Source organism: Sarcophilus harrisii, chromosome 3 (genome assembly GCF_902635505.1).
Source record: "Sarcophilus harrisii chromosome 3, mSarHar1.11, whole genome shotgun sequence".
NCBI lineage: Eukaryota > Metazoa > Chordata > Mammalia > Dasyuromorphia > Dasyuridae > Sarcophilus > Sarcophilus harrisii.
The window spans coordinates 510,521,333-510,536,535 of record NC_045428.1 but is presented as its reverse complement, the minus strand read 5'-3'; the positions used below and the strand labels follow the sequence as shown (position 1 = coordinate 510,536,535).

At 35.2% G+C, this 15,203-nt stretch overlaps 1 protein-coding gene across 9 annotated transcripts in view; it reads left to right on the top strand.

The window, feature by feature from the left end:
* DLG2 (discs large MAGUK scaffold protein 2) overlaps positions 1-15,203 on the top strand; it is a 1,520,398-nt gene that overhangs the window by 1,448,121 nt on the left and 57,074 nt on the right. For all 9 annotated transcript variants that reach the window (XM_031963714.1, XM_031963717.1, XM_031963716.1 and 6 more), the window contains one exon: positions 4,051-4,126. In XM_031963714.1, the coding sequence (XP_031819574.1) occupies positions 4,051-4,126 (76 nt within the window). The remainder of the gene's footprint in view (positions 1-4,050; positions 4,127-15,203) is intronic.

The window sequence follows — 15,203 nt, the reverse complement described above, 5'->3', positions numbered from 1 at the left end:
AACACAGTGCCCAGAATATATTAAGCACTCAATAAATGCTTGTTGATTGATTTTCTCATGGTACTACCAAGAGATTTTGCCAATCCTTCCTTCCATTTTAGATTAGGTACCCACAAGTTTCTGTTCTTCATCACATGTTGTTGTGATGTTCCATTACATGGATCACTCACCACAACCTCATAAGATTAGATATCTCTACCTTAATCTTCATGTACATTTCCTCATGCTAGTGTTGCATAGATATAGCTCCAACGAACACAGGTCACTTTGTGTCTCTTCTATCTGTGATGTTGTCTTGCTGAAGCTGGTAGCAGCAATTCATCATCACTAAATATAATAATAACCACATCAAAATAAATAACACTTTACATTTATTATATCATCTGATCCCCAGAGCAACTCTGGGAAGTAGGTGATATTCCCGTTTTTCAGATGAGATAACTAAAGCAGAGTGAGGTTTAATAACTTACCCACAGTCAACAAGCTCCTAAGTGGATTCAAATTCATATCTGTCTAAATCCAAATTTTGTCTAAATCCTGTATCCAATTTTATACACTCTGCCACCTTTAAACTCAAAGTAAAAGGAAAGAACTGTTCTTTGCAATCTCTTTTTCCTTCACAGGTAATTATTCTCCTTATGCCTACTTTCATTGAGTTTCCATCACAGAAGACATAGGTGATCACATAGGTGAAAAAGCAGTCCTGATTCAGGAGGAAAATGATGGGTCTTATGGCCTAATGGAATGGCAATTTCCAAAGAAAACCCTTTAATAATCTTGTTAAAATAGAGCAGTAGAAACTGCTGGTTTAGGAGGAGTTATATAAAGCCAATTTGAATTTTAATGCAGAAATGAATTTATCATACTTTTTGGGTTAAATCAACTGCTAATTGCTTTACCTTTATCAAAGCCACATTGTAGATGGATCACACACTTGGCTAATCTGTATTATTAGTCTTTTTTTAATTGAAAGTTGTCTGAAAAAATGCAGCAATTTTCCTTCCTCTTACCTTCAAGATCTGCTAATTTGATAACCCCTTTAAACTAAAAATTGGTCTTGGCTTATTTAAAGCTCAACCAAGAAATGCCAGACTCTTTTAGATTTTTAAAATTAAAAAACAATCTTAGCTTAACATTTTCGTGAATTTTTATTGCCTTATATAGGCTCACTCAAGATCATTGATGTCATTGTTAACCTTGAGTGCAGTGCCAAAACTTGAGGTATTAACAAGATCTTCATCCTATTTATTCCTAACCTTCATAATTGATAGCTTACTTTTATTTGACCATGTATTGGGATTTTTTCAAAATAGTTAAAATATTTTGAAATCACATAGATTTCAACTATATATATAATGTAGATAGTCAAACATACAGGACAATGGGATTTAAAGTTGGAGGGGACCAACATCACAACTTCTCTAGTTCAACAATTTCATTTTAACAAATGAGGAAACTGAAATCTCATGGAAGTTAAGTGGTTTGTCCCAACATCACTAACATGTTATGTGGCAGAAACAGAAATTAAACAGATTTTCAGACTCCAAATCCTTTATTCTTCCTAAGGTATTTATTATGTTATGAGATATTTACATATTAGTTTATTTTGTATCTGCCTGAAGTTGTACAGCCCTATTAAGAATGTAAATACTGGGTGAGAATTATTAGGAAAATATAAAATTTGGCACATTAATCTTGTAAATAAGAATATATAGCTAGAATTAAATGTCTGTAAATTGCATATGTATATAGCATTGGTCAATTCTACAAGTGTATGTAGAAGGAATTCCTATAATATTGTGTGCAATTTGTTACTTTCTACTTTAATTCATTTTTGAAACAACCATGCAATCATGTGAATTGCATTGTAGCCTCTTCCAGCTAGAATCAATCAACAAGCATTTTTAAGAATAAATTTTTGAATTTGAACCCATGGTCCACAATAAGAATTTATCACATGATGAAATCACAGTTCCTAACCAAAACAAAATGAAAAAAAAAACATATAAACAAATAGCAACAACAAAAACCCAAGATTTAGCACATTACCATGCATTTTATCTAGAGGCATCTAGGTGGTACAATGAATACAGTTCTGGGCCTGAAGTCAAGAAGTCCTGAATTCAAATCTAGCTTTGGGTATTTCCTAATTATGACTCTGGACAAGTAATAACCTCTGCCTCAGTTGTATCAAATTTAAAATAGGAGTCATAAGAACTCCTCCCTCCCAGGGTTATTGTGAGTATCAAATGAGATGACATTTGAAAAGCACTTAGGACAGCATCTTGTACATAGAGAAAGCTTGGAGCCTATCTCCATTTGACAGATTCTGGTGACTTAAGTCTTCGCTTTTTCCCTTTCCCTTCATAGCATTTGGTCTGCAAGTACAAAATTATGACTGTTCTTAAGCTTTAATTTCAATGATTGCCTTTGAAAGATTTGGTCTCACTGTATCCAAGCAAATATTGTGCACTAAAGTGAGGTAAATATATTCTGTGGCTCAGCTGTGTAACTATAGAAACCTGGCCCCTCAGTGTTTCAACAGAAAATGTAAAAGACTTCTCATTTGGAAAGAAGTATGTGGTTGGGGATCAATTTATGAATAGTTTAAACATTAAAAAAAATCTATTCAGCTATTTTGTGTTTGGTTTAGGGAAAATTTCATCTGGGTAAAATGTTAATATTATACATACATACATTTATATATCCACATATATAAGACTGTTAAATATATATTTACACATATTTGTGTATATCAAGGCTTCTTAACCTTTTTGTGTGTCTTGGTCTGCTTTGGCATTTTGGTGAAACAGATTATTTCTCAGAATAAAGCTTTTTTAATGCATAAAATACAATACATAGACTTACAAAGGAAATCAATTGTTATCAAAATTATTAAATCAATTTATCAATTATCAAAATTGAAGAACAAATTAATGGACGTTGGGTTAAAAACCCCTGATATGTGGATGTATATATATATATATATATATATATATATATATATATATATATATATATGTAATATATGATAACTTAGATATATATGTAAAATAAACATATTATATATATATACATATATGTTTTTATGTGTTTTTATACATGTTATCTTTTAGTTTCAATCATGTCCAACTCTCTGAGCCCATTTGGGGTTTTCTTGGCAAAGATACTGGAATGGTTCGCCATTTTCTTCTCCATCTCATTTTAAAGATAAAGACATTTAGGCAAACAGAAGTGATTTCCCCTGAATCTCATAGATGATGTGTCTGAGGCTACATTTGAGTTTAAGAGATATGTTTTCCTGATTCCAAAACTCAGTGCTCTATCAACTGTGCCACTAGCACCTATATATAAACACATACTGAATAAATAGGGAGAAGATAAATGGACGGATAAATCAATAGACTAATAATAGGAGTCAAACTGAAATTTCTGTGATTTCTTTGATAAAAGGAATTCCTAGAAAGGAAACCTTTACAAATTCAGATTGACAATAGGTCTGAAATAGGAAAAGTTTAGGGCAGTGAAAGGTAGAACAACTTGCCCAGGCTTACCTAACTGGTATGTATCAGAATTAGAATTTCATCCTAGGTCTTCCTGATTGCAAGGTGACTTTCTAGTCACTAAGTCACCCTATTACATGATTGCACATATATATATGGCTATGTTGTCCAGGGCTGCGGCTTCATCTACATCAAGAATTCCTGGTGTGGAAACCCCTCTTATGGTGATACCAAAAGGATGTGTCAAATGAAGGATTTAACCCAGGTTTCCCTAACTCTGTTAGCCCTCTATCTTTTCCTTCTTTCTAAATACTGCAACTTTCCATACAAAGGATAAATAATACAAAAGGGTTTTGAAGATTCATTGATGGCTTCCACTGAGAAACCTGATACCAAACCTTCTTTCTCCTCAAATATGATGAAATTTGAATAGATATGAATCATGGGAGTTGAGTAGAAATGTGAGGGAATAGTTGTTTAGTTTTTCTTTTAATTTCTGTTTAATAACCTAATCCATTTTCTCATTTTTGTTATTTTCATTCTCTAGAGTGGAAAGAAAGGAACGTGCTCGATTGAAGACGGTGAAGTTTAATGCAAAGCCTGGTGTGATCGATGCCAAAGGGGTAGGTAAAAAAGAATAGAGAATCCAAGTGTCCCTATTGCCATTTATTTGAATCTAATCCATGTTTTCATTTTATAAAACAAGCACATATGATAGTCAAACACGGGCATCAGGACAATGGCATATAATTTTAATCATCTTTGAAAACACAATTAAATCTTTTTTTTCCCAATAAAGTGGTTTTCTAAATAACCCACTGACAAACATGGGGGAAATAGCTGTGGACACAACCACCAAATTGTTTTCCCAATCTTAACAGTAATGTTAATGATGAGATTGAAATGAGAGTACTGTTAATACCAGGTTAAATACTTTTGTTTCATTTTTAAGTTAATGTTCTGGATTCAAGCAAAAATATCTACTTATTAATATTTTAATATTTATTTTGAGTTGAACTAATTAGTGTGTTTAGAACAAAGACACAACTGATATAAATTTATGGCAGAATATTTGAATGGAGAAACCCATTTTTGTCTCCTGATTTAATACATAGGATGTTGTGACAGACACTGAAAATAGGTGTTTACCACAAACCAAAAATCATGTGCAAAATTAATATATACCTATACAAATGTATCACCATATATGTGTGTGTGAGAGTATAGGTTTGGGTTAAGTGGAATAATTTTGTAGCATTATCTAATGCATTTGTGAGGAAATGGCCCTATTTTTAAGCAATTAATTCTCAGTTTTTGGATAGTTACTCTATGCTGCAGGCCATGAACTTGGCACTGGGGGATTACAGACAATCTAGGAGGGGCAGTGTGAGAGTGTAGGGTAGCACCTGGTGCTCCAAGGACTAGGCCTGAATTCAAATTCTAAGTTGGATACCAGCTATCTATTGATGAGTCACATAAATGCACTATTTTCCTTACTCATAAAATAAGAATAATAAGATCAGCAGCTTCACAGGGTTGTTGTGAGGATCAAATGGGATTGGGTATGTAAAGTGACATGGTCTTCCAGTTACATTATATTGTTGTATTTGGTAACTTCTGTGATAAAAATTATGTTGATATATTGAATAGCCAAAGGCCTTTATAAGCTGCCCTTTCTCACCTTTCTAGTCTGCTTACCAGTCCTGTGGACTGGACCATTGAGTACCACTGACCTGTTTGCTGTTCCCAGTATAAGAATTTCCAGATTCTGAGTATTTTCAGTCACTACCCCCTATACCTGAAATGTATTAATCAGCTCAATTTCCTGACTTCCCTGGTTTCCTTCAAATCTCTATGAAAATTCCATCTTCTGTGAGAAGCTTTTTCTCTATCTTGCCTAACCCTAGTGCCTTCCCTTTGTTGATTATTTCCAATTTACCCTGAAAAGCTTTATTTATTTATTGTTATTATCTGGTCTCCCTTGTTAGGCTATGGACTCTTTAAGATCAAGGACTGCTTTTTATATGCCTAATATTTAGCATAGTACAGTTAGATATCATGGTAGATAAAACACTGGAGTTGAAATTAGGAAGGCTCATCTTCCCACATTCAAATCTGGCCTCAGACACTTATTAGCTGAGTGACTCTGAGCAAGTCACTTAACCTGTGTGCCTTAGTTTCCTTATCTGTAAAGTTAGCTGGAGAAGGAAAGGGTAAACCATTGCACTGTCTCTGTCAAGAAAACCCCAAAGGAGGTCACAAAGAGTCAGAAATGACTGGGGCATATAATAATAAGACTTTAAAGTTCACCTAATGCTAAGCTCACAACCTTCCTCACCTTGTGAAATCCAAGTATCACAAGAACATAGATTTAGAGCTAGAACCTTGGACATATAGTCCAGCCTCTTCACATTTTTAACCAGTGAAAAAAGGCATAAAGCTCAGTAAGATTAAATGATTTGACCACAGTCACACAGCTAGTAAGTGCCAAAATTGGAAAAGGACAATGGGAGAGCCCCAAGAAAATAAATTCTTAAAGAAAATGAGAAATTCCCTGGGACTTGAAGGAGTCCAGGAGGCTTCACTTTGTCTGTACAGACTGAGCTAAAATATGATGGGAATAAACAATTCATGCTACTAATGACTCTATGTTCACCCAGAACTGGTGAGAATATAATTACCCATCCAGTTTCCTACATTGGTCTCCCATATTGTCATTCACCTAGTCAGTCAGTCTATTACTTTTGACAACATTTGGGAAATCACCTCATTTGCCAAGTCAAGTTATACCAGCCTCTTGATATACATTATTATTTAATCATTTGCTTCTTTTCTTTTCCTTTCATCTTTTTAAAACAATCTCTGTAACGTAAAATAAGAACTTCTTTCTTGAGAGTTATTGGGCAATGGGCAAAGTTGAAGTAACCCACTGAACACAGATTTTATTGGTAGAATCACAGTAAATCTTCTCATCTTTGAGAAAGCAAATGTAAGTGAATTGTAGGGGAGGGAAAGTAGCTAAGTGATATAATGGATAGAATTAGTCTTGGAGTTTAAGAAGACTCATTTTCCTGAGTTCAAATCTGGCATCTAGACACTCACTAGCTGTCACTTGACTGGGCAAGTCACTTAACATAATTTGCCTCAATTTTCTTATCTGTAAAATGAGCTGGAGAAGAAAGTGGGAAACTGCTCCTGTAACTATGCCAAGTAAAATCCCAAATGGGATTACAAAGCATTGGACACAATGAAAACAACACCAACAATAAAAAAAGAGCATTGAACTGCTAATCAATTTGTCATATAATAGTAATACTTGAGAGAATTACATACTCTTTAAAACTTGCTAAGCATTTTTTGTATTGATTTACTCGAGCCTCCCAAAGGTATTGACCTTTGAAGTCAATACTAATTTTACAATCTTACCCATTTTACAGATGTAAAGACTGAGGCTGAAAGAGATTCAGTGAGTTGCCCATAATCTCACAGATTGACAAAATCAAGGGCAAAATTCAGCTCTATATACTTGGTCTAGTCACTGCTCCTCCCTGAGCTCCAATATGGGCACAGTAATCCTACCTTGCTTACAGCAACAATTTTGAGTTCTTTATGAGTCGACATAATAAGGTTGTTGTTCAGTGATTTTCATTCATACCTAACATTTTGGGAACCATTTGGGGTTTTCTTGGCAAAGATACTGGAATGGTTTGCTCTTTCCTTCTCCAACTCATTTTACAGAGGAGGAAACTGAGGTAGACTCCAAGCCTGGCAATCTATCCTCTATGGCATCTAGATGCCCCAGTGAAAGTACTACAAAAACGATAAATCTCTAAACATATGGCAGCATTATTTAGAATTCCATTGAAAATACAAAGTGTGCAATATACAAGGTGTGCAAAATACAAGAAGGAAGGAAGGAAGGAAGAAAGGAAGGCAGGAAGGCAGGAAGGCAGGAAGGCAGGAAGGCAGGAAGGCAGGAAGGCAGGAAGGAAGGAAGGAAGGAAGGAAGGAAGGAAGGAAGGAAGGAAGGAAGGAAGGAAAGAAAAAGAGAAGAGGAGAAGAGAAGAGAAGAAAAGAGAAAAGAAAGAGTGTGGAAAGTGGTCAGACTATATCTGGAGTCTGCTCAGTTCTGGGGATTGTAGCTTAAAAAGGAATTTTATAAACTGGAGAGCATCTAAGTAAGGAATGGATGAATGAATGGAAAAGCATATATTAATTACTTACTTTATACAAAGCACTAGGCTGTGTTTGGGTCAGGCATCCATGCTCTCAAAGATCTCCCATTCTGATGGATAATGCAAGTACCCAGCTTTCAGCTAAAAGTCCGATAGAAAGGTCCAAGAATCCTTGGAGAGAGGGAGCAACAAAGATGTGGTGCATCTTCTTTAGTGTATTTTTTATTTATTAAACCACAGACTTTCTTGTGTTTAACCACTCAATGATGCCATAGATTTGATGGCAAAGACTGTTTTTCTGTCACCAGAAACAAATGACAGTTTGTATCTCTACAGGGGTTGCTTTCCTGGGCTGTGGCTGTGGGGCTGAGCTAGAAGCACAGCTAGTGGTCTTGTGGGTTGCTAGTATTTCTGGGATCCTGGCGATTACTTGTTCCTTATTGTCAGTTGGTGTTGAAGATGACAGATCTTTTCTCTGCAAGGTTGTGTCCCCCATGATGGTTTCAGGAGTAAGACAGAAGTCCAAGCTGGTAGTCTGGGTGGCATTGCTATATTCCTGGGGCTCTTAGGACTAGGGTTCTGGACTGTCTCCACCGGGATCTGATTAGGGGTCAATATGCCAGGCATATGCAGTCTCCTGTCTCTGCTTTTAGAATTCCTTATTGCTTCAAATATAATTGTTTGCCTACCCTTTGAAAGTAAAGAATGGTAAAGGTCCCTGAGCCCATGCCTTATGAGAATAAGTTGAAAGATGGTTATCTTGGAGAAGGGAGGGCCCAGAGCAGATGGGATAGCTGTCTTTAAGGACTGAAAAGACTCATGTGAAAGTAGAATTCAACTTTTTTGGTTTAGTCTCAAAGGACAGGACTAGTAGCAATGGCAATAAATTATATAGAGGCAAATTTAATTTAAGGGTAAAGAAAAATTTCCCTCACAATAATAAATATCCAAAAGTAGAATGATGTCCCTTAGGAAGTAATTAAATTCTTCCCTCCTAGAGGTCTTTAAGCAAAGGTTAGATGACCACTCCTCAGATAGACTATTATAAGTGAGGATGGTTTTTCAGGTACAACTTACACCAGATGGTTTCTTAGGTCTTATCCAACTCTGAAATTTTGTGCGATTCCATAAAACTTGTTTTGCATAAGATTATGCATCCTTTTGGCCAAGAACATTTCTGAGAAGAGTTTTGCATTTATTCAGTTACTTAACTGTGGAATGCCAGCAAAAAAAAAAGTATCTACAAGTATCTACAAGATATGAAAAAAATTAAACATGAAAAATGGGAAGAAAATTTATAGACCCATGGTAGACCTTCAGGAATGCCCATAGAAATCATTTCTCTCAACTACCCCATTTTACAGAATAGAACAATGAGGTCTACCTTAGGTAAGTGGCCAGCCTAAGGTCACTTTTCTAATTTGAGGTTTGTCCTTACTTAGCTTGATGACTTTACCTATCTTTTTTATGAAAAAGTGCTACCTCAATGTGATTTATTATTATTCTAAGTACAACTCAGGAGAATATGAACTATATACTGAGGGGAGAGGCAACTAAGTGGTATAGACTTGAAGTCAGAAAGACCTAAATTCAAATCCAGCTGCAGACATGTGCCATCTATGTGATTCTGAGCAAGTTACTTACCTTACTGCCTCAGTTTGCTAAACTATAAAATGGAGATCATTTTACATGATAGATATTTGGGTAAAGGCAAGTACTCTTGCTTTCTAGGGTTGTAGAGAGTATTAAATGAGATAATATTTGTAAAACACTTTGCAAACCTTAAAGTGATATGTAGATCCTAACTATCCTTATTATTCACATTATTAAATTCTACAAGATATTCGGGAAAGGAACACTGTGGCGAGAATTCCTGAAAAGTTAGAGGAACAAGGTAGAACCAAAAGTATATCACAGTGGTGAGCAGATTGGAAATCTTCCAGATCAACTTTGAGATCAATTGACACAGTTCAGTCTTTTGGGAGCTACCATCTAACCTAAATCATCAATAAATTCTGATAAACATTGGGATGGAGAGACTTAAAACCCCCTAATAACTTAATTGGGTTACTAATGGTCTAAGTTCCATCATAAGGCTGTAATTTCAATTGAAGGAAGTAGAGGTGGTTAGCTTCAATAAGAGAAGACTGGGAAGTTGTGTTTAAATATTTGAATGTCAGATACAAATAGTCCATATAAACATTTGAAGTGAAGTTATCTTTAAATTTGTGCATCTCACCCAAGAGTAGAACGAGGAATAATGAGTGGAAGTTACAACCAGAAAGATATGATAGCTTCATATTTAAAAAAAAAAAAAAAACTTCCCAAGTAATACCAGGTACTTTACATTTTTATTTCATTTGATTGACCACTTGTCAAGGATGCTATAAATTACTCTCTAGTATACAAAATTTTTTAAAAGCCATATTAGAAAATATACACAAAACTGTCTCAGTGTGCCTTTGGAATATCAAAAATATCCATCAATTAATCAGCAAGCACAATCAACAAATTCTGGTGATATAAAGAAAGAGCCAAAAGTGTCTTTGCCTTCATAGAGACAACATGTACTTAAATTGATAAACACAGAGAAGACAAGAAGTAAGGTTAAGGGGGAAGATACTAGAAAGGATTAAGGAGACCCAAAACAGTCTTCTACAGAAGATGGCAATTGGAGTGAGTCTTGGAGAAAGCTAGAGAGTCTAAGAAGCAAAGTGGAAGAAAGAAACTTTACAGGAATGAAAGGCAGATAATATAAAAGCAGAGATAGAAAATGGGGTATCAAGTGTGAGGCACAGAAAGTTAGCCAATATGGCTGGATCCTAAAGCATGGGGAAAGAAATAGAGCATAAAAAGCCTAGACAGATAGGAAGGGGCCAAGTTTAGATGACAAACAAAGAATTTTCTATTTCATTGGCAAGAAAAAAGAAGCACCAGAGTGTAATGAGTTGTCATGGGCCAACTAAGGAAAATAAATTTAAAATCTGCAAAAAACTTTTCCTTGATGAAAAGAGTAAAATGAGATAGGCAGACTTTCATGCAACTTTGTCTACAAAATACCATTGCTTTACATTTGATTGAAAGGCACAAAGAATGCAAGATTCTGTTCTACTTACCATTTGTCAATTTTAAAAAGCAGTTGAATTGGTAGAGAAAAATTCAGTTTAAAAGATTTACCTTTTGTGAAAAGTTGTCTTTCATGCTAATGTTAAGATCACACATATTCCTTTACAAATGCAACTACAGAGACTTTTCTGTTCTGCAGTCCTCTGATGATTAATGTCAAGTGAGACATAAAACAAGAAGATGTCAGCTCATCAGTAGTGTTTGCTGCTGTCATGCTTGATGTCCTTGCTGGATGATGTGCAAGAGCCAAGTCAAATGAGATTGAATTCCTCCATTCACTATTCTTTGCATATGATATTGTATTTATTGAATCATGAACTGTGATTACTCAAAAGCAATCATTCTAATGATCCAGATAGGAATAATTAAATGGATAAAAATTTCTCTTGTCCAGACTTTGGCACACAGTCAGATAGCCAAGCCACTATATTAGTTCATTAGTGTGTGTGAATGTAAGTATATACATATATGTGTGTATATATATGTTTATACATATATATATGAAAGGCAAAAGGTAGTTCCTGCTCTCACCGTTCACAGAATGAAGACAATTTGTAAACTTTATCCAAACAAACTATATACAGAATAGATTAGAAATAATCAAAAAAAAGAAAGAAAGAAAGAAAGAAAGGTACAAACAAGCCATGTTGCAGTTAGGAAATTGGATAATGCTTCTGTTGTTCCCAACCTGTCCCCCAGCATGGTGAAGTGTTTGCATTGGGCTTTTTTGTTGTTGTTGTTTTGTTTTGATTAACTCAGATGTATTTGTGATGATGCTGCACAGTTAAAATAAGGCATGGGAGTGAGTTGGAGGATTACAAATCAATCACAATAGAGTCTTGAGGATGTAAGAAATGCCATATATAAGTGTATAAGTATCTGTATAGGGGAGGTGGAAGGAAGAGTTGCTGAACAGAAATTATAACTAACAAAGCGGAGCCCAAATAGTATATATGCCATGGGGAAGAAGAGGAGAAATGGGACCAACATGTAAACTCCTAACCTGAGCCCTTCTTTACAAACCTAATGACTCATTGCTAGAAGGAGAAAATGTCAGTTAAGAAGATGAGTCAGCTTACAGGTACAGATTTATCCCTTTATTTGGTTTCAAAAAAGTCTAAGCCAGCTCTATTTGCCAGTTTGATCATATCCAACCCCCAGTTCTTTGAAGTGAAACACAGAACTGGCAAAATGCAAACCTACTTCATAAAGGCAGTACACTTTTCATTTCCTACTTAACTCCAGTGCCAAAAAGCCTTTAGTTAAATAATTAGCATTAGAAATAGAATTATAAACAGAAGCAAAGTAAGTTAATTTGCTAATTGCTCTTCCCTGCTGTAAATCCTAGCCAGAATTTGTTGAGTTTTTTTTAATATAGCTATGATATCTTTACCTTCAAATCTATCAATATTATAAAAAAAACCAAATTAAATCATTTTAAGACTATCAGTCAACTTTTTAAAGTGCTCTTATAAGGTGTTCACTTCTTTTTCTTCTGAAGGGCTACAGAGGAGGTTAGCCCTACTGACTTTAGCACCTACAGATTGAGAGCAGGCTAAGTGAAGGCAGAGAGAGAGAGTAGATGGAAGGTGCCATTCCCTCATGTATAGTTGAGTGGGGTTTGTGGCACCAACTGCAGCCCCACATACAAATGAAAATCAGCCTTCATTGTCCTCCTTGGCACATATGTGCTAAGCCACTAAATTCTGCCTTATAAGATTGCCACTGACTATTATTTCTTAAAAACTTTCACATTTTATCATCTAGAAAGAGGTGGAAGGAGTACAAGACTTGGACTCAGGAGAGCCCTGGGTTTTTGTTTGCTTACTGTAAAGCTGTGTGATCTTGGATAAATTATGTGACTTTTATGAGTCTTGATGTTCCCATCTGTAAAATGAGGATGGCACACATCTACCTATTTCATGGGGTCTCTCCGAGCAAGTGCTTTCCATGCCTTAAAGTTCTATATAAATGTGAGTAATTAAAACATTAATTCTCTTTTCTTCTGTTCTGTGTTAAGACCCTTCTAGTCCTAGGTAGGATATGATAACCTACTATTCTAAGATCTCCAGTTTCACCATTATGTGATATGTTTGTTCATCTTAGAGAACCACTGATTTTTTCTTTAAGGAGAGGCTGGTTATTATGCAGGCAAAATAGAATAATTGATTCATAAAGCATTAATGTACATACTAATTTAGTGTGACATTAGCATGGCTAACATTATCAGTTCAAGTAATTATCGTGGGTCCAAAGTAATATTAATAGTTGATGAATAATTTATAACTCTATAAATAGAAGCAGCCTTTTCCACAAGGAATGTTAAGTCTTTTGGTGGAGTTTTCTCTTAATTATTTCAGGGTGTTAAATAGGAGTCACAAATTCTGGCCCAAACCCAGTTTTACTTTTGTATGCTCATAAGAAAGGTTTCTTGAGTTGCCTCTAATGATCCCAAAAGGTGCGAATTTTTACTCCAGTGGGTCTGTGTTATGCTTTATATCTTCAAAGCATTTTCTGCCAAGGATTTCTGATTATCATGAAATTAAAACAGCTACCATGAATTCTGGAAGTACCACAAGAACAAGAAGGAAATAGTATAATCTCCTTTTCCTCCCTTACCACAGTAATTATAGGCAGTCTCTTAGGAAGTAAAAATAGTACCTCTTGTTTCTTTTCAACCATTTATTGTGTTTCTATGTGGGTTGGAAGCCTATTCTATGATAGATTGTGTTACATTTGAAAAGGACTTTAAATGCAACTTAGACTTCTAATATTCATAAACATATCTAATTACTTTGTCTTTCCTTTAAAAAAAGGAAATAAGTTCAATTTTATGTCATGTTCATATGGGCAGGACTAGAGTTGCTGTAGAGTTTAGTAAGAGATAAAGAAATTCTAGATTGGGATATATGACATTAGTGACAGAATCAAATCCCTTCATCTTATATATGGGGAAATTGAGGAAATGAATGCCAAACTAACTTGCTTAACATCATCCAAGAAATTGGGGGCAGATCTTAGAACCCTAGAACTTTAGGAAGCAAAAGGATCTGAAACTATTTTCTATCTTGAAAGTTAGGGTCATCTATTCCCAGATCCCTTCATTTTATAAATAAGAAAATAGGAAAGTCAAAACGGTGAAACTAGCCACACAGATAATAAACAGCAGATTCACAAGCACTCAGGTCCCATTTCTACTATACCAAACTGTCCCAGAATCTTATAAACACAAGCCATTGTAATTATGTTAACCCAGGCAAGGGATGGATGTAAACTCCTAAGCTCCAATCCTTTCCAGATCCTCATTCTCCTATCAAAACTTAACAGGTCCTGTGAACCAATTTTCCAGGACTTTCTTTGGAACTAGAAAGCAAAGTTTGATAAACTAATCAAACTTAAGGTGTTAAAGACTAAGTTTACAGTGACCTTTTCCAGGGATCTTTTGCATTTTAACAGCTGTTATCAGTGCTTTAACCAAATGAGGGTACTGAGAGAAGAATAAGCACGACTTATTAGATCTGGATTCATGTGCCACCTTTGTTACTAACTAGCTAATGACCTTAGGCAAGCCCTTCATTTCTCTGGGCCTTAGTAAAACAAGAATAATACTGCCTACTCTAGCCACCTAACTGAATTGTTTTGCAACCAGAGATAGCATGAACACAAAGCATTTGCCCAGGCTCCTATATTGTAATCTGTAATAGTCCCATGACTGGTGCTCGTATCTTCTGACTCTTAGCCAAGAGCTCCCTTCCTACTATACTACCTGATCTCCTAGAATCATAAAATTTAAGCCATTTAAATTTAAAGAGACTTTACTGAATAACTGTTGCTTCCAATATTCTATGTGTTTGAAAGCAGTTAATAACTATAAAATTATACAATCATAAGGGATTATTTAATGTCAATATGATTTTCTAATGAATAATTATTACTAAAGATTTTATCCAGGTTGGTTCCTTATAAGGTCAGATGAATATAAATAGATGGCATAGGGTATATAAGCAGTATTGGATTTACTGTTCAAGTCCTGACTCACTTAATAGCTACATGAACCTGAACAACTTCTCTCAGCCTCAATTTTCTTATCTGTAAAATGAGAGTTGGACTTCATGATTGGTCCCTTGATTATAGACCTAGGGAAGTTCACCATACAGGAGAAAATAAAGGAGATAAACATTAACTCTCTTTCATTCCTTTCCTCAAGGAATACATAACAAACATCTTTTAAATTAAGGGGAGAATTGACATCTTTCTGTATTGTCAAGTATAGAGCTGCAAAAACATTTAAAGATTTAGTAGTACAAGTAGTCCTTATTGGGGCAGCTAGATGGCACAATGAATTGAACACCCATCCTGAATTCAGGGGAGGTTCTAAATTCAAATCCAGCCTCAGATA